This window comes from Nesoenas mayeri (genome assembly GCF_963082525.1).
Source record: "Nesoenas mayeri genome assembly, chromosome: 3".
NCBI lineage: Eukaryota > Metazoa > Chordata > Aves > Columbiformes > Columbidae > Nesoenas > Nesoenas mayeri.
In genome coordinates, this window is record NC_137544.1 from 85,974,628 (window position 1) to 85,994,123 (window position 19,496).

General features: G+C 38.9%; 1 protein-coding gene across 7 annotated transcripts in view; it reads left to right on the forward strand.

Annotated features, from left to right (window-relative positions):
• The window catches only part of BIRC6 (baculoviral IAP repeat containing 6), a 184,711-nt gene that overhangs the window by 51,094 nt on the left and 114,121 nt on the right, over window positions 1-19,496 (forward strand). For 5 of the 7 annotated variants that reach the window (XM_080342353.1, XM_080342357.1, XM_080342355.1 and 2 more), the window contains exons 20-32: window positions 135-232; window positions 1,478-1,625; window positions 5,928-6,061; window positions 10,124-10,270; window positions 10,796-10,983; window positions 11,650-11,964; window positions 12,384-12,483; window positions 12,951-13,165; window positions 13,336-13,544; window positions 13,846-14,192; window positions 15,102-15,321; window positions 16,185-16,318; window positions 18,861-18,998. In XM_080342353.1, coding sequence (XP_080198479.1) covers window positions 135-232; window positions 1,478-1,625; window positions 5,928-6,061; window positions 10,124-10,270; window positions 10,796-10,983; window positions 11,650-11,964; window positions 12,384-12,483; window positions 12,951-13,165; window positions 13,336-13,544; window positions 13,846-14,192; window positions 15,102-15,321; window positions 16,185-16,318; window positions 18,861-18,998 — 2,393 coding nt within the window. The remainder of the gene's footprint in view (window positions 1-134; window positions 233-1,477; window positions 1,626-5,927; window positions 6,062-10,123; window positions 10,271-10,795; window positions 10,984-11,649; window positions 11,965-12,383; window positions 12,484-12,950; window positions 13,166-13,335; window positions 13,545-13,845; window positions 14,193-15,101; window positions 15,322-16,184; window positions 16,319-18,860; window positions 18,999-19,496) is intronic. The other 2 variants (XM_080342354.1, XM_080342356.1) reach the window with 1 other exon arrangement.

A 19,496-nucleotide genomic window follows, 5' to 3' on the forward strand; every position in this document is an offset into this window, starting at 1 on the left:
TTCTGTTGAGGAAAAATGTGTTAGGGTATAACTGCAAAGAACATGAGTCTTTCTTTCCTCTTCATTTTCTAGTGGAGATGTCCTGTTTGTTCTGACTTAATTAAATGTTAAAATGTCCATGTGTTTCTTTGTAGCAATGGCAGGTGTGACCCCACACAACAGGGGTTTGGATCAGTTCTTCTAAAAGCTTTACTTGACAATATGCCTCTTTTGCCTGCTGCTGCAACAGGTGGTATGTATGCGTTTGTTGTCACAAAAATACACAGTGCATTTGTTGTTTGGCATGTTTTGTTGGACTCTTTAGTGAAATACGAATTAAGTAATTGCTCAGTTAACACACATTGCTTCTTGCAGTGATCTGGTCAGGTGGTATCCAAGTATGAAGTACGCATTTGTAGATGATGGAATTATAAGCAAATTAGCTTGCTTAAAACAGAATGCTAAGGCACTGACATTTTTGGGAGAGCTTAAGTAAGTTTTGAAAGAATTTCCAAAGGTCTTCAGCAATGACAGATTCTGTTGCCATAAATGAGTGTTAGGATTGTCTGTTATTTCTGAAAATTAGGAGATTTATTCCAGGTAGCCTGGCTATCCAAATGATGGCCAACTAGCAATCCACTTCAGTTACTTCTGCAATGAAAGAAAATTTTTAACTAAATTCCTTCTTCATCTGTATTGGAGAGTAATGGTATCCTAGCACCTTGTTGAAGCCTTTTGAGTGCCAGATAGAATGTAAGGATGACTTTAGCACTTGTATTTTGGGTGACAAGACCTGCTTTGTCTTTTTCATAGTATGACATTGTTGGATTGCATCTAGCTTGGCATCACCAAGGAGTCTTGCAGGAAAATTAGTTTGCTATACAAAGTGCTTATTGTGCTACCACCAAGGTAGAAACCTTTAACATACTGCTGTTGAGGGTATGGAATACACAGGGGAGTAGGAGGAGGAAGCTGAGGTTTGTCTTTGCATACAGAACCATTGCCCTGTGCTCCCAGAACTGATCTGTAAGGAAACAGTACCTCCAGCAAATAAAGCACCAGGAGACAGCAGCCAAAAACAGAGGATAAGAGGAGAGGAAGGGTTGATTCTGGAGTAAGGCTTGACTCTGAGGGGATTGGAAACCCTAGCCTAGCACCTTAGTGTATCAAGAGCATTTTGATTGTTGTGCTTAGTAGAAGCAGTGGGCAAAAGCAATGAAAGAAATATGTGCAAAGCTGTCTCTTGGGAACTTTTTTTCTTCACTTATGAATTAATAAGAGAAATTGAAGTACTTGTGGAAACTAATGGTTACAGAATGATTCTAAATTTTAATTCTAAGTCTCAAAAAAAGGAGGGGGAGAAAGCTTCCTAGTCTGTATTGAGCAACCATTAGATACTTCCTTTATCACTTCCATTGGTAATGTTCCAAAGTTTGTTTTCTGAGTGGGAAATTCACATCATGTTTCATCTGAAATTATTTTTTTTTTTTTTATGCAGGATCTGTGTATTGGTATTTTGTATTGCTGAATTATGTGAAGGATGAAGATTTGGCAGGATGTAGTACAGCTTGTGCATCATTGCTAACTGCTGTATCGCGACAGTTGCAGGATCGCCTAACACCTATGGAAGCATTACTTCAAACAAGGTATCAAGAAATGTGGTGGTTGTAAACTTAATAGAAACAAACACAAAAACTGTCTAATGCCGTCCTCTGGTGTTCTGAAAAGGTTAGCTGTTGAAAAAAGTTACGTTTTGCCATATTTGTTTGAGGAAGGATTAATTCGCTACAGCTCTGGAAAATAGTTTTGACTTGTGCAAAGTTTAAGGTGAATTTAATTGCTGTCTTGCAATTTACAGTGCACTTTAAATCAGCAAATGTGTATGTAATCTTTGAAGTGTGCAATCTTTAAGTTAGTATTTATGATTTGTAGTGTAAGGATTAATAAAGCATGTCCTATTTTGGGTATGGAAGGGAACTGACCAGTTTCAGTTCTGCATAGTTCTACACAAAATTGTAGTTTCTCTGTAGGCTGCCCTACATTTAATATATTGCTACTAAAGATCAGATTTTAAGTGTAATTTACTGGAAACGCAAGTTCTCACTATAAATTATATATCAATGTAGTTTTAGACTGTGATGTTGCATCTTTTACATGTAGAACTGATGGGCCATTTAACTTTGGATTTACCTGATACCCAAAGGAAATCTCTGGTGGTTCAGTTTTGTAGCAGTTTTGAAAATTATATTACGATGATGGGAACATGCTGCTATTAGGCAGCTCCTTCAGTTGTGATTTGGGCGAAAGAGTTTTCCTCTAAGTCAAGCAAGGTCAAGGTAGCAGAGGTTTGGTAGAGGTTAATTCAGAATCTCCAGATAAAATTGAAACTGTAGTAAGATAAATTTGGAGGGCAGGATTTTTGTTGTTTTTGTTGTTGTCATTGGTTTTTTGTTGGTTGTTTGATTTTTTTTTTTTTTAATTTAATTGGTTTGTTCTAATTTAAAGGATTATAATTACAAAATACTTGACAAAACCTTTTTGTCAGGTGTTATACTTGGATCTATATCATGCTCTCTACTACATTCTTCTTCTCAATTGATATTTTATTTCACCATCATATTTGTAGTTGATTAGAAGACTTATCCTGGCTATAGAAATGGTGACTGGATAACGGAGAATTTTGAAAATTAGACAAAGTTAACTGGAAAAATAAAAGGTTTTTGTTTTCATGTTCAATTTTCTGTAGAAACCGAATGTAGGAGGAAAACATGAGAATTCTACTTGACATGAGAATGCAGCTTTCTGTAGGAAATGGCTTGTTCCTTTGTATAGATTGTACCTCCTTTAGACAGCATATATGAAATGGAATTTTTTTTCCTTTCCAGTTGCCTACTTTTGAGTTTTGCACATATGACATTTCACAACACTTAGTGGTGAACACAGCTGTCTGCAACGCAAGGGGAGGTCTCAGAAGTGAGACCCTGTTCCTGGCATCCTTCAAGCTTTGGTTTTCTGAATGTTTCTAGATAATGTTTTACTGATTTTCTTCTTGGAACTAAATCTCCTTCCTCTTTTAACTCACTATCCCCACAGTTAGGATAAGAATAGCGGCAAACACATCTGTCTAATCCCATGTTTTACTATAGCGCGCTCTCTAGCGAGGACTGACTATTTCTTGACTTAGTTTGCTGACCTTTCCTTCATATGTCTACATATTAAGAGATGCTGTAATTTCTCTTTTTTAATGTAAAAGATAAGTGTTAATACATATTAAAAAAAAAAAATTAGTAGGCAGCCATTGCTTTGCACTTTTTCTGTTCTCTCTCCTTGAGTTGTATTCTCACGTATTTGTGTCCATTTGTGTTGCAGAGTTTCTAGTGTTGTTTTTTTCTTGTCATTGCTCCCTGGTACAATAGCCTCATATTTGGTAATCAGATAAAAGCAGTTGTCTACTTAAAGGTTCTGTGCGTTTAAGTTGTCTTCAGGCAGAGTAGTAGTCATTTTACTGTTGTGTGTCACAATAAAGCAAGTAAAAATTGCAAGGATAAGGCCAAATTTTATGTGTTACATGACTTGGAGTTTACGGAACAAGAAAAAAGGGATTTCAGACAGTTTTTTAGGCTGTCCTACAACAAAGCATGTTTGTTTGTCTCTAGCAAATCTGACTAATTTCTCCAGCCTGTTTGTGAGAGCACCTGATTAAAGTAGTAGTGGAAATTTAGTTATTCTAAGTATTGTAAGCTGTTACATGGCTTAATTATCCTTAACACTTGAACTTATTCTGCCCACGTCTAATCTGAAATCTCTCCCACTGCAACTGAAGCCTTTTAATCACAGAATCACAGTTTGTGTCCTGTGCACCTGGGCAATAAAGAGCTGATAACAAGCTCTTGGATGTTTGGATGTCTAGGGGATGTTCATATCTTGATTGTATTATCCAGATCTGTAGCCATTCTTTAAACATTTCCGTGAGCTGTTTTCTTTAGTCCTTATCTTCCTTGAATTGTGATACACAAAATTGTAAATGTTAATCCAGTTGAGATCTCTGAGTGAAGCAGAAGAATTGTTTCACACAGTACATATTAATTACTGTGTAGATGAATAGGCTGGTGGGGTTTTTAGTGACACTGTTGATTCATTCTTTAGGTTTTTGTTTGTTGGTTCAGTTTTTTGTTTGGGGTTTTTTGTGTGTGTGGTTTTGTGTTTGCTTTGTTTTGTTGATGTAACTCCTATATTCTTTTCTGAAAAGTGTTGCTAATGCAGATTTAAACTGTTAACTCAGTCATTTATGCTGAAGGAGTAGTAAAAGGCGCTATGCTTATTGAAATATATCTGGGTTGGACAGAATATACTTAACTCTGCAATACATTTGAATTCCAATCCTGTTCTACAAAGCTCTTGTAACCCCTTTTTAGTTTTTATCTCTTCTTACCTAATAAATCAAACTTGTAACTGAAATCATACAAGTGTTAATGTTGAGCTGACCTAATTTATTGAGTTTGTAAATCAGACTGAAGATGCCCTGCTGAATTTTGTCTGAGAATTTTTCTGTATTCTTGTAACCACTTTACAGTAGAATGTTGTCTTACTTTGCTTATGAAAAAATGTCATAGAACAAATACATCAGTTTTGCTAGATGTGCGGTGTGCACTATTTCTCTGCAGTACATGCTTGTAGAGAGCAACCTGTGGTGTTCTTAGTGTAAAGTTGTCATCTTAAATTTGCTACTTTGTGGGTGCTTCTAAATAACTTGGTTGCGGAGTGTATATTAAATGTCAGATTTTCTTTCTTCTTTTTTTTTTTCTTTTTTACAATCAATAGCAATTATTGTCCTTCTGTATAACATAATTTTCTGTCTAGTTATGGTCTTAGTATTGTGTATCAAAAAGCATTGAACCCAGCCATGGTAGAAGTGTTTTAACGTTCAGAGGAATGTAGAACCTGTTCTGCCTTGTTGCTAGTGTTGTAGCATTCATGTAGACGTTTATTCTTTCATGGCTCAAAAAAGATATTTAAACACTCCAGCCTTCTCAGTATTACCTGCTGGGAGCTTTCCTTGCCTGCTAAAGAACAGAGAAGCTGCTCAGAGGCAGAGGGAAAAGGGACTGGAGGAACCTTCTGTAGCTGTCGGTGTGTTCATGGAAATATTTCGTATTTGTTTTGGCTCTTGCCAGTCAAAGTGAGAAGTGTTATATCTTTCTCACTTTTGTACCTGCACAAGTGCATTTTTTCTTTCTTCTCCTGCTTAATAAATTGGCCCGATTTTCATTTTTTTCTCCGTGTGTCAGTTGCTATTAATACGTGTTAGTACACAAAAAAAACCCCACAACATTGATTTTGTTATTACTTTGGATTTTCCTTTTCCTTGGCTTAAAATACCTTAATTGATTTGGGACCACCTTCTTACCTGAGTGAATGTGTAATTTTTTTCCCCTGCAGTACTGCTGGAGTAGGAGTAATGAGATTTTCTGCTGTTGAGATATCTCATGTACTCACAAGTATTGATTTGTATCCCTAGCAGCATTTCTTTTTTACTTCAGCTGCAAGAACAAGCTGAGGTGGAATTTCTTTTGCTGTTTTGGAAAACAGTACTGTGTTTTTGTTGACTTCAGATAAATCTCTGATTTACCATGCGTAGGCATGCGTGTTGGTGTGGCTAATTGTCTAAGGCTTGTAGTTCTAGTTTACAAGTCTGAGTGTGATTATGTGTCATGTTCTCAGGACAGTATTACATCTTCAAAACTAATTAGTAATGTTACTTATTTAGCATCATAAGCTGTTTGAAAGGTCACCTAATACATTACTTCAATGAAATATGAGTAAGTGGTAATTTCTAAGAATAGTTTGGAATATAATCCTGATGATGAAATACTTTGCCTTTTTCTGTAAGTAATTCTATATAAATTCTTATTGTTTGAATAGCGCTGTTTGTCTTATTCCATTTGCAGATATGGATTATATAGTTCACCTTTTGATCCAGTTCTGTTTGATTTGGAAATAAGTGGCTCTTCTTGTAAAAATGTGTACAACAGCAGCATTGGAGTACAATCAGATGAAATTGATTTGTCTGATGTTCTGTCAGGTATGTATGTTTAACAGTAATCTATTGTGGAAGAATTGGTAATTCTCTCTATTATACTTGGTTTGCTTTAGTGGAAATGTGGTTTTATACTTTCCATCTGTTTTATAGCTGTACATAATGAAGTTCAAGATATTCTATTGCTTTGTGAGATGTCTTTTATTTCCTGTAGCCCTTAGGGCAAGGAAAAAAAGCTTCTTTCTGGAATCCCTTATTTTCTTATCCTGTAGAAGATCTAAGAAGAGGCTTGAGATTAAACAGACTGCTGTCATACCCTGGGTCAGACTTATCTAGGAAGCATCTGTCATTTCTTCTGAGCAGCATCCTTGAGATATGTTCGTATTCATATAGACTAGCAACCATCTTGTAGGCAGAGAAACCTAAATGGATTTTTCTGAAATAGGAAGCTGCCATATGTCACTCTTCTACTTAAATATTACAGATTTAATGAGATGTTTTTTCTATTTCAAAGGCATTATAGTACCTTAAAAGCATTTTTGTGTCTATCCTATCAGGTTGTAGCTGGGCTTGTCCCAATGGGGCAGCATTCTAAAACTGATGAGAACCGGGTGGCCTCCTATGCCCCTAGGGAGAAATGGGTGTGCTCTGCTCGCTCCCTGAAATGCCTGTACACCAATGCGCGCAGCATGGGGAATAAGCAGGAGGAGTTAGAATCCTGTGTTCGGTCGGGACATTATGATCTGGTGGCAATTACAGAAACATGGTGGGACAGTTCACATGACTGGAATGTGGTCATGGATGGCTATGCCCTTTTCAGGAAAGACAGGCCGGCCAGGCGAGGTGGTGGAGTTGCTCTCTATGTGAGAGAGCAGCTACAATGTACTAAATTCTTCTGAGGAGCGGATGACGAGCGAGTTGAGAGTGTATGGGTGAGGATCAAGGGGCAGGCTGGCAGGGGTGACACTATTGTGGGCGTCTATTACAGGCCACCAGATCAGGCTGAGGAAGTTGATGAGGCCTTCTATGGGCAGCTGAGAGTGGCCTCATAGTCTCAGGCCCTGGTTGTTGTGGGTGATTTTAACTTCCCTGATGTTTGCTGGAAGGACCATTCAGCCAGCCAGCCACAGTCCAGGAGGTTCCTCCAGTGCATTGACGATAACTTCCTCATGCAAATGGTGGAGGAGCTGACTAGGAGAGGTGCACTGCTGGATCTCATCCTCACTAACAAGGAGGGTCTGGTCGAAGCAGTAAAGGTTGAGGACTGCCTGGGTTGCAGTGACCACGAGATGCCTCTTGTCACTGCATCTTGTGTGGCAGGAACAGAATAGCAAGTAGAATTGCAACCCTGGACTTTAGCAGGGCTAACTTTGGCCTTTTCAAGCAATTGCTGGGGGAAATCCCATGGGCAAGACTGCTTGAAGGAAAAGGGGCCCAAGATAGCTGGGTGGCATTCAGAGATTGCTTCTTCCACGCTCAGGATCAGAGCATCCCCACACGTAGGAAGTCAAGGGAGGGAGCCGGGAGGCCTGCGTGGTTGAATAGGGATCTGTTGGGTATGCTCAAGCAGAAGAGGAGAGTTTACAGGTCATGGAAGCAGGGGCTGGCCACTTGGGAAGAATATAAGGCTGCTGTTAGAGGATGTAGGGAGGCAGCTAGGATAGCCAAGGCCTCCTTAGAATTACAGCTGGCGAGAGGGGTCAAGGACAGCAAAAAGAACTTTTTCAAATACATAGCAGATAAAACTAATACCAGAGGCAATGTAGGCCCACTGATGAATGGGGTGGGTGCCCTGGTGGCAGAAGATACAGAGAAGGCAGAATTACTGAATGCCTTCTTTTTCTCTCTGTCTACTCTGCTGGAGACTGTCCTGGGGAGCCCTGTACCCCTGAGACCCCAGATGAAGCCAGGTCAATGGAGGAGTTTGCTTTAGTTGATGAGGACTGGATTAGGGAGCAGTTAAATAGTCTGGACATCCATAAATCCATGGGTCCAGATGGGATGCATCCGCGGGTGCTGAGGGAGCTGGCTGAAGTCATTGCTAAACCACTCTCCATCATCTTTGCCAAGTCTTGGGAGATGGGAGAGGTGCCCGAGGATTGGAGGAAAGAAAATGTCACTCCAGTCTTCAAAAAGGGCAAGAAAGAGGACCCGGGTAATTATAGACCGATCAGCCTCACCTCTGTCCCTGGGAAAATAATGGAACAGCTTATCCTTGGTGCCATCTCAAGGCATATCAAGGATAAGAGGGTTATTAGGGGCAGTCAGCATGGCTTTACCAAGGGTAAGTCATGCTTGACCAACCTCATAGCCTTTTATGAGAATGTAGCAGGGTGGATGGATGATGACAGAGGGGTGAATGTGGTCTACCTTGACTTCAGTAAAGCCTTTGACACAGTCTCCCACAGCATCCTAGTTGCTAAGTTGAGGAGGTGTGGTCTAGACAATAGAGTAGTGAGGTGGGTTGCAAACTGGCTTAAGGAGAGAAACCAGAGAGTGGTAGTCAATGGCGCGGAGTCTAGTTGGAGGCCAGTATCTAGTGGAGTGCCTCAGGGGTCTGTACTGGGGCCAATATTATTCAATATATTCATTAATGATTTAGACAAGGGAATAGAGTGTACTATCAGCAAATTTGCTGATGACACTGAGCTGGGAGGAGTGGCTGACACGCCAGAAGGCTGTGCTGCCATCCAGGGTGACCTGGACAGGCTGGAGAGTTGGGTGGGGAATAACCTGATGAAATTTAACAAGGGAAAGTGTAGAGTCCTGCATCTGAGCAGGAACAACCCCAGGTTCCAGTATAGGTTGGGAAATTACATATTAGAGAGCAGTGTAGGGGAAAGGGACCTGGGGGTCCTCGTGGACAACAGGATGACCATGAGCCAGCACTGTGCCCTTGTGGCCAGGAAGGCCAATGGCATCCTGGGGTGTATTACAAGGGGGGGTGGTTAGTAGATCGAGAGAGGTCTTCCTTCCCCTCTACTCTACCCTGGTGAGACCCCATCTGGAATATTGTGTCCAGTTCTGGGCCCCTCAGTTCAAGAAGGACAGGGAACTGCTGGAGAGAGTCCAGCGTAGGGCAACAAAGATGATTGAGTGGAGCGTCTCCCTTATGAAGAAAGGCTGAGGGAGCTGGGTCTCTTTAGTTTGGAGAAGAGACTGAGAGGTGACCTTATTAATGTTTATAAATATATAAAGGGTGAGTGCCATGAGGATGGAGCCAGGCTCTTCTCGTTGGCAAACAATGATAGGACAAGGGGTAATGGGATCAAGCTGGAACACAAGAGGTTCCACTTAAATTTGAGAAAAAACTTCTTCTCAGTGAGGGTGACAGAGCACTGGAACAGGCTGCCCAGGGGGGTTGTGGAGTCTCCTTCTCTGGAGACATTCAAAACCCGCCTGGACATGTTCCTGTGCAACCTCACCTAGGCGTTCCTGCTCCAGCAGGGGGATTGGACTAGATGATCTTTTGAGGTCCCTTCCAATCCCAAACATACTGTGATACTGTGGTAATCGGTGAATCTTTAGGCCACAGAATGTTCAAAGAACGAGACAATTTTTCCCTGTCAGGAAATTCTTTTCATAGCAAGCATATTCATCAGTCATAGTGACTTCCTTACCTTTCTTGTATCCTCTTGTCCATCTCTTTCCCATCCCTCCCTCTGTAGAACACTGTGTATTTGTTAGCATATTGAATAAAAGTTTAGTTTTTGTGCTAACTTAGTGTGTGGTCTTAGTTGGTCTGTTACTTACTTTCTCTTCCTTTCTGGTAACATCAGTGTATTTTTGCAAGTTAATTTTCTCACAGTGTAGGAAAGAACAGAGCATCCATATATAATTTATTTCTGGAATTTAGAAGGTTATGCTATGATTCTGCTGTCACATTTGATAATTTGACTTAAGATACTCTGTTTGTATTTGGCAGCATTATCCATTTTGAAATATACTTCTCTTTATATTGTGGATGTGATAGTGTTAAGGTGTTTGTTTCACAACGTGAAGTAATATGTGGATTATATTTAGTTGTCCCTTTCGACTCTGCAGGACTTGAAATGTCACTAGCAAGAAAACATTAGCTGATTGTGCAGGTATTTATTTCTCTTTCAGGAAATGGGAAAATAAGTAGCTGTGCAGCTGCTGAAGGTAGTTTTACTTCCCTTACTGGACTTCTGGAAGTTGAACCTCTGCACTTTACCTGTGTTTCAACAAGTGATGGAACTAGAATAGAAAGGGACGATGCAAGTACGTTTACTGGTATATACAGTTTTTCATTTTTTCTACTTAGCATAGTTCCACAATATGATATTTTTAATTGGACATAATGAACATGGTTTAACGAACAGATTACTTGTAGTTTTAGAAGTGTTGAATTTTTTAAAAAATTGTTACTATATATGAAGTTAGACTTCCTAGAGCTTAACAAACAAACTGGATTTCAAATTTATTAATTTAAACAAACTTCTTTCTATCAGAGAGTAAAACATACAAGCTTACATCTTTACCTTGCAGCCTTATGTGGCAAAGGAATTCCAGGGTATTAGGTGACTCTTGTGTAACAAAAATGCATATATGATGAGTGTGCATAGTCTGTAAACCATATAGTTTGTAATTCAAGATGATGTTATTCTGTAGCAAGAACTGGGTAAAAGGAGACCTTTTTCCAGTTTTTGAATTGCTCTTAACAATTAGTAAGGAATTAAATTAAAGCTGTGTTTTATAATTTCTTTTCTACATACATGTTTTTGTTTTGTTTGGGTTTGTTTGTTTGTTTCATGCCAGTGAGTACCTTTGGGGTTACCCCAGCAGTTGGTGGCCTCTCTTCGGGAACGGTTGGGGAAGCCTCGACAGCACTGAGTTCAGCAGCCCAGGTAGCTTTGCAGTCTCTCTCTCATGCAATGGCCTCAGCCGAGCAACAGCTCCAGGTGCTGCAAGAGAAACAGCAGCAGCTTTTGAAGCTTCAGCAACAGGTTGGAGGCTATTTGGCTATTTTTTAATGCTGTCTCTAAACTTCAAAAGCGGAGAAAGTAGTTGCAGAGCTAGTCGCCTTTTTTTTTTCTTTTTTCTTTTTTTTTAATTTTTTTTTTTTAATTTTTTCCTCCGTAGTGTATTTGAAGAAGGAACAGCTCTGCACCAAGGATCACTCTTATTAAACAAAATACTGAGAGTGTCTCCCATACTGTTTTGGTCTTTCAGACTTATTTTTGTGTATTTTGAGGGTGGGTTGGGAGTTTGTAATCAAAACTATGTAACATACATATATCAATCTGAAATTGAAAAGCCCGCTGAACTGAAAAGCATGATTGCCAGCACAGGGAAGTATCGGTCATAAAGCCATTGTCAGTATGAAGCTTGACTGTATTGACTCTACTTTGCTGTTCAGTTGTAGGTTTTTACATTTTTTTTAATTACTCCAATGAATTACTTAATTATTCATGTTCTTCAACAAGTGAGGTCAAATTGAATAGAGTTTGATTTTTCAGCTTATGGTTGGACATCTAACATGCTTGTGCTGAAGGTGGCTTGTATTTATTAAATCTAGTTTTATAATGGAAGTTGAACTTGTAGTTCAATACTACTGCTTTGTTCCCAGGCAGTATTATCTGCTACATACACTGCTTTGATTTTACCCACAGAAAGCAAAGCTGGAAGCAAAACTACATCAGACAACAGCAGCGGCGGCAGCAGCAGCATCAGCAGTTGGTCCTGTTCATAACTCCGTGCCTTCTAATCCAGTTGTAGGCCCAGGGTTCTTTATCCATCCTTCAGATGTCATTCCACCCACACCAAAAACGACTCCTCTGTTCATGACTCCACCTTTGACTCCACCTAATGAGGCAGTTTCTGCTGTTATTAATGCAGAGCTTGCTCAGCTTTTCCCAGGTTCAGTCATTGATCCCCCAACAGTTAACCTTGCAGCACATAATAAAAATACAAGCAAGTCTAGAACGGTAATTATTTTTTATTGTTTTTCTTGTAGAAAAAAAATGCTGTAAAGCCTTATCAGGATCTAATTTGTACTTGAGTGCTAGTAAATATATGTTTATTTGGATGAGATGTGAAAACTGTATGACTAATTTAGATCGTATGAAAAGACAGACTTATGAAAGCAAGGTAGAGTTGTTGTAGTATTCCAATGGTTTCTTTTAATTGTAAGCAGCTCAACTGTATAAGGAGTTATTAATCCTTTGAACTTCGTAGTTAGCATATTTTGGTGGTTCATGCTCAAATCTGAATGTAGTGAGGTATTGCCAAAATTTTACATTTTTAAATCACAAGAGGTTTTCTTACAGTGTTTTGCAAATAACAGCTTATTATAAATGCATAGATTTTAATGATTTAGTTTTACTGGTGTTTTCTCACTCCTCAGAATCCTCTTGGATCTGGTCTTGCTCTTGCAATATCTCACGCTTCACATTTTCTTCAACCTCCACCTCATCAGTCAATTATTATAGAGCGAATGCACTCAGGTAAAACCAGAATTCATAATAATAGTATTGACCTATTTTCTAATAAGAAGTGGAATGTTTTCCAGGGTGTTAAGTAAGTTGCTTAGCTATAGTCTCACTTGGTTTTCCAAAGAAATTCTATTTCTCAGTTTTCATTTCTGTTGTATCTGGAAATTTAGGACCCAGCATTCAGTGATGTTTACTGAGTTGAAAAATCCTGGGGGCTGGGGGAATATGTTGGGTCTCTGGACAAAGCACCTGTTCTGAAATAATGCATAAGAAGTATAACAGTTTAAGTTGAAGCCAAAATTTTCTTATCAAAGGGTGCAAGCTGTAGTGAGAGATTCTGAGCTAGTGCAGCTATTTTTAACCTAAAATATACACCTTTTGAACAATACATAAACAATGGCTTTATTATTTGAGAAGTAACATGTCTTTGCTGTTTAGCACACACTTGTATTTTAGGCAACCTTATGTTTTTCCCCTAGGAGCAAGAAGATTCGTGACTTTAGATTTTGGAAGACCGATATTGCTGACGGATGTATTGATTCCCACTTGTGGAGATTTGGCCTCCTTGTCAATTGACATCTGGACTTTAGGAGAAGAAGTGGATGGAAGGCGACTGGTAGTGGCTACTGACATCAGCACACATTCACTTATTTTACATGACTTGTTGCCACCCCCAGTTTGCAGGTTTATGAAGGTAAAAGGAGATAGGCTGCATACTCTATCTTTTAGCATGTGAACTTTTTCTTAAGTTCTCTTCCATCCAAACTTCAGTTGGCTGTAAATTTTTAAAGAATTTTTGACTTGATGTTTATTTTGCCTGTTTTGATACCATTGTGTTACAGCATAGTTGTGTTCTCTTTTCAGATCACTGTTATTGGACGATATGGTAGCACAAATGCCAGAGCAAAAATCCCATTAGGATTTTATTATGGCCATACCTATATCTTACCCTTTGAAAATGAGCTGAAACTAATGCATGATCCCCTCAGAGGAGAAGGTGAAGCTGCAAATCAGCCAGAAATTGACCAGCATTTGGCAATGATGGTTGCATTGCAAGAAGACATACAGTGCAGGTTAGAAGAAAAAATTATGTGTACTTACTAGTTATTTTAATTTAAAACTCTGCAATATCATAATGTTATAGATTTGGGTTTTTTCTTCTGATATTTTCCAGACCAAAGAAAACTCTGCCTTTGTAGAGTTGTTACAATCTTTATAGCAGTAACAAAGACTACACTGTATTTTTTTTTTTTAATATCTGTTTTAACAGTGCATTCAAAATGGACCAGAACTCATCTTCTGGCAGGATGACTGTCAAATGTATTGCCATTTGCTGATGTCTATTGAATTGTGTGTTGGAATGTTTCCCTTTAGGTACAATTTGGCCTGTCATCGGTTAGAAATTCTTCTGCAGAGTATTGATCTGCCGCCACTCAATAGCGCTAACAATGCCCAGTACTTTTTACGAAAGCCAGACAAGGCAGTAGAAGAAGATAGCAGAGTATTTTCTGCTTACCAGGACTGCATTCAGCTACAACTTCAACTCAACTTGGCTCACCATGCCGTTCAGAGGCTCAAAGTAGCTTTAGGTGCAAGCAGGAAAACGCTGAAGGAGCAATCTGATCCAAAAGACTTGATTCAGATGTCATCCACAGAACAGTTACGCACTATCATTAGATATTTACTGGATACTTTGCTTAGTTTGCTTCATTCTTCCAATGGTTAGTATTTTTTGAGGTTTTGATATTTTTGTCATGTTAGTAGAAACAATTTGCAAGTGTTTCTATTTCTTTTTCTGTACTTTCCTACTATAAAGCTTTTAAACTATGTTCAGGTATGTTTTACTATGATTTTAGTAGCTGGTAGCATATGGTGTAAAGTTTCACCAGTGGCACCAAGCTGACCTAACCACTTCCTGCTCCTAAAAAGGACAGGAGAGCATGTCAAGATCCTTCTCTCTTTTCCATAGTCCTGACTACATATTCCTTTGTTCAGATAGTCGTCTTATCCTACTGTGGGTTGATTTAGTTGGCTGAAGTAGCAAAAGGCTGCTGGGGCAAAACACTCATGTAGTTTCATTGGTAGAATCAGCTTGTGGAAGGATCTGTGAGCATCAAAGCCTTTACGACACTGGGCATGGATTAGGCAGTTAGAAGTGGGAAGGGGAAGCAGAAATTGCTTCTGCGGACTGCGGGGGTGAAGTCATGAAAGAGTTCCAAGACAATCAAAATTGAAAAGTCTGAGTAGGAGTTGGGGGGCGGGGGGGAAGGTGTTGTTGTTTTGTGTGTGATGGTTTGTTTTTTTTTTTTAGAAAGCAGAATATTATTCTATTGATAGATAGGTGTGTCTGTCTCGTAATTTTCTGTGCCAGTCTATTTTTAAGCATAATGGTTTGGTTTTTGCTTTGTGTAGATTCCTTGAGGGTATTTGCACTGACAGGACACTAATTTGGTTTTCACCAAACAGCCTGGTCATTATGGGTTACCTGCAAATTACCGTCTCCCATTTGTTCCCCTTTTACCAATTAATCTAATCATAATAGTTTTTAAAACTTCCTGTCAACCTTTTCCTCCTATGTTTTCAAGCCATTGTCTCCTTTAATTTAGTTGTTTGTTCTCATTTCTTTAAAGGGCACTCTGTTCCTGTAGTTCTTCAAAGTACTTTTCATGCTCAAGCTTGTGAAGAGTTATTTAAACACCTGTGTATCAGTGGGACCCCAAAGATACGATTGCACACTGGCCTCCTGCTTGTTCAGCTCTGTGGAGGAGAAAGGTGGTGGGGTCAGTTTCTCTCAAACGTGCTGCAGGAATTATACAATTCAGAACAACTTCTCATATTCCCACAAGACAGGTAAGGTATAAGTCTGTATCATAACCTGCGGATCACTTAAATGATCCCATTGCTTGTAAGTTACCATTGGAATTGACAAAAATGTGACTGAAGGATACTTATCCATGTATTCCACTGATGTAAGAAACAGTACCCAAAAAGCACGGCAAATGAGAAATGTCTGATTGCAGTTACTTATTGCAGCTCTTTGGTGCTTGCACCACAATAAGTTGCTGTTTTTCCTTACTTGGAGATCTTTGCATACCTAGCAGGATTGCTCCCCAGTGTCAAAGACTGCCTTCTCCTTTGGCAGGCTTAAATGCACTCTCATCATAGAGCTCCGCTTCTAGTGTAGTAGAAGTAAAATTGAGGCTGGAAAACACACTATTAGCATTTAATACAGAAGATTTCCCCTAGATAAGAGCAAACAGGCATGGAGTTGAGCATTGAATGTTAGATGCGTTGATAATGTCAGATTATTGATTGAGGTCTTTGATGCTCTAAACATTAGCATTTTATTTTAATCAAACATATTTGCTGTTTTGTGGCTTTTTGCTTTTTTTGGACAGCAACATGTATATTTGCATAATTTTTAAAAAGGAATTATGAGATCCTGAGGTCTTGTTTCAGATATAAGAAGCAGAATGCTCTGCTGACCTCTTGAGGGTAAAAGAGAAAATGTTCTCCCTAAAATACTGCATTATCCTTACAACAATAGAATGTGAAATTCATTTCACTTGCTGGGCCACAGTACTTTTTTTCTGTAGCGATCTGCTTGTGTCTAAGATGAAAACCTAGGGGAATATTGTTCTATAAGGGGTATTTCAGAATATTACTGGATCTGAAAAGAAATAAAGTCTTAAACATGTAAATTTTATTTTTAGGGTCTTCATGTTGCTTTCTTGCATTGGCCAAAGATCGCTTAGCAACAGTGGTGTTTTAGAAAGTTTACTTAATCTCCTGGATAACCTGCTGTCACCACTGCAACCTCATTTACCTGTGCACAGAAGAACTGAAGGTAGCCCTCTAATATGGGAAACTGTTTTCATATTCATTGTAAGCTAGCAAATTGAGAGACCAGCTCACAATTTTTGGTGTATTAAAATAAGAAATTGCTCATATGCTGTATTTCCAAAACACAGTTGACTTCTAAAATGTGCTGAAACTTCTTGTTCTTAAGGTGCTAAAAGAGATTCGCCCCTGACTCCCCATCCCCTCTTTAAACATGAGCAAAATCTATTTCCTTGCTTTTAATTTACCTACGAAGCTTTGAAGTTTTAACAAAGTGGGAGGATCATCCAGTATGTAGAAAGCCCTGGTGACTCTAGTGAATGACTTTGGAATTTATCATTTTTGAAAGAAGTGCCCCGTTTTGCTCATAAGATCCTTTCAAACTTTCAAGCGATTATCAAGACAAGTTAGTTAGGTGTTTCTGCAAACTACATAGGGGTTTTTTTCCATCATAAGGATTTTTTCTTTGTCCATAAAAAAAAAAAAAATCACTGAAACTGTATTCTCCAAAAGTGATTTTGAGTGTTTTCTTAGCTATCCCAAGTTTGAAAAAAATGCTTGCTTTTGAAAACATCAAACTCTAGGCTACTTCCTTTATTCTGTACATTTAGCAGAACATTGTAGAAAACATGTTTAAAACTCTTAGCTATGTGAAATTGGTAAATGCCCCCTGAGACTCTGTCCTTACTTTATACCCTGTCTCCTGATGTAAACAAGCCTACAGCTGGTGTCAGAAGCTCTCTTATTGCTTCCCATTCATCTACTGTGTAGTCTTGAACTAGTTTGAGGCAAACCAAAGCTTACGTCTCCTCTACCTCTGTTTGCACCCTCCCTGCAGCTGCTAGTTCCTTTCATAGCTCTTGCCTTACTACTTGTCCTCAAGGAGGGCTTTAGGAAGCAGAAGTAACTGATGCTTCAGAGCTCTATTTGCTGGTCTTCCAGCTTCCTTCCTCCTGGATAGTACAGGTGAGTACTAGGGCATTATTATGTGTGGTGGAAGCATCAGGTACAACTGAAGAAATTCCTATTTGAGAACTGTCACACCTAACTAGAGGTCTAAGGCGTGAAAAATTACTGGGGAAAAAGTCAGAAAACAAATGACAATCACAGCAAGAGGTGAGTGTTGTGGGCAGAGAGAAATTGTAAACTTTGAGGCAGAGGGGGAGAAAATGGAATAAGCAAAGGCACACTTGGAGGGAGGGAGAGAAGCTGAAGGTTGGGGGTTTTTTTGGGGTTCGTGGTTTTTGGTTTGTGTTGTTTTTTGGTTATTTTTTGAGAGAGAGAGGGAGATAAAAGGAAATGTACTTCTTTAAACAGAAGTATGAAAAAGTATAAATCTGCGGCAGGTGCCATTCTTTTTCTTCTGCCAGCCCAAAAGGTGTGTAGTGGTCACCAGTGCTACACGTTTCTATTCCTGCAATTTAGTCTGCAGTTCCTGTCAGGTCCTGTTGTGGGGAGGCCTCCTGTCCTCTGCCTGCCTGGGGCCAGGCTGCTTGCTGCCCTTGTGGACAGGAACCCAGTGTTAACAGTCTGGACCAGCAACCTATTGCTTGGGCTGCCAGCAGCTATGTGTGATTTTGGACAAGTTGTTTCTGTGCCTTAGTTTTCTTCTTTGATCTGGAATTAATATTTGTTTGAGTTAATTTAAGCTTTTTTTTGAAGTAAGTGCATGAAAAGTGTAGTGCAGTTAAATGTGGCTCAACACAGTGCGCACCTATGAAAATGTGCGTGTAACCTTTAGTACTACTGACTTTGCTGTATTGATATTATGTAGAAGTAAGCCATTTGCATAATGACTGTGATTAAGTGGTTGTTAATTTTAGGTTTCTGGTGCTTATTGAACATTCATGAGTTCACTGTAGAGCTATTAATTTAGATTTGCTCATGCACACAAAAGTTTTCCTTGCATGATGTGTAAGATATGGTGTTTTTTCCTTCTTCCTATACAAGAATACTGCATTTAATATGTGAGACTGAAATAGGCAATAGCCAGTCATTAGCACCACCAGCACGGTTTGTCTCTTCTGAACTCAGTCTTTACTGCATCTTATTAAAATGGCTACATGAAAATATACTAACAAGGGCATAAAAATGAAGGTATTTGGGTGCGTGGTTGTAACTGTCTTGTTGGAGCCCTGGTTGCTGGAGGAAATTGATATTATGGAATTTGAGACCTCTGATTTATGTGCTTTAATGCAAACAGCTGTCATTCCTCATTTGGTATTTAGGAAATTTAGACATACAGTTTTTCACTTAAAAAAAAAATGCTGCTTCTTTTTAACATTAGCAGTAGAGGTTGAGCTTTTGACTTCTGACTTCATCTAAGAACTGTGACATTTATTTTGTTTGCTTAAGTTCTATACTGAATGTTTGATATCGTCCCTCATTTATATGTGCTCAGACTCCTATCCTCATTTTAAAAAAAGGAAATGGAATCTTTGTGACCTAGTAAAATGTGTGCCATCTAGTGCTTTTTATGATTTCTTTCAAACTAGTTTGTTACGGCTTTAAAATTTTATTGAGGTACTTGAATCTATTTATTTTTGAAGGAGTTTTAGACATTCCCATGATCAGCTGGGTAGTAATGCTGGTGTCCAGACTACTGGATTACGTAGCTACTGTTGAAGATGAAGCAGCCACAGCCAAGAAACCTCTGAATGGAAAAGAGAGGGAACGATTTTTGACAGGTATGTAACACTTACTATCACAACTTGCTTCTATGGGTATTGATTTGGGAGCTGTTCAAATAGTTAAAATGTATTTTCAATTCACTTGAAAAACAATGTTTTTAAAATAAATGTTGTGATCATTTTATTTGCACTATTATCTGCTTCTTTACATCCTCATCTGCTTAGAAATAGGACCTCTTTTGTTTTATTAAGTGAAAAATACAGGACTGATTTAGTTTGTAAAAAGTCCATATACTATCCTATGACTGCGGGACCTGGCAATTGGGAGTGTACACAGTTTGTATTGTGAGAAAGGGCAATAGCATGACCTCATAACTTCTCTGGTCTTTGCCATGGCATTTGTATTCAGTATTTTTAAATACATTTTCTGACTGCTTATTTTTATTAGTATTTAAGTGGATTAGCTGTGGTTTTCTTTGAACATCTTTTCTAAAATTGAAAACTGCAAAGTTTTTGTGGTGTGGAAGCTGTTTGCTTTTAGTTAGGACAGTCTTG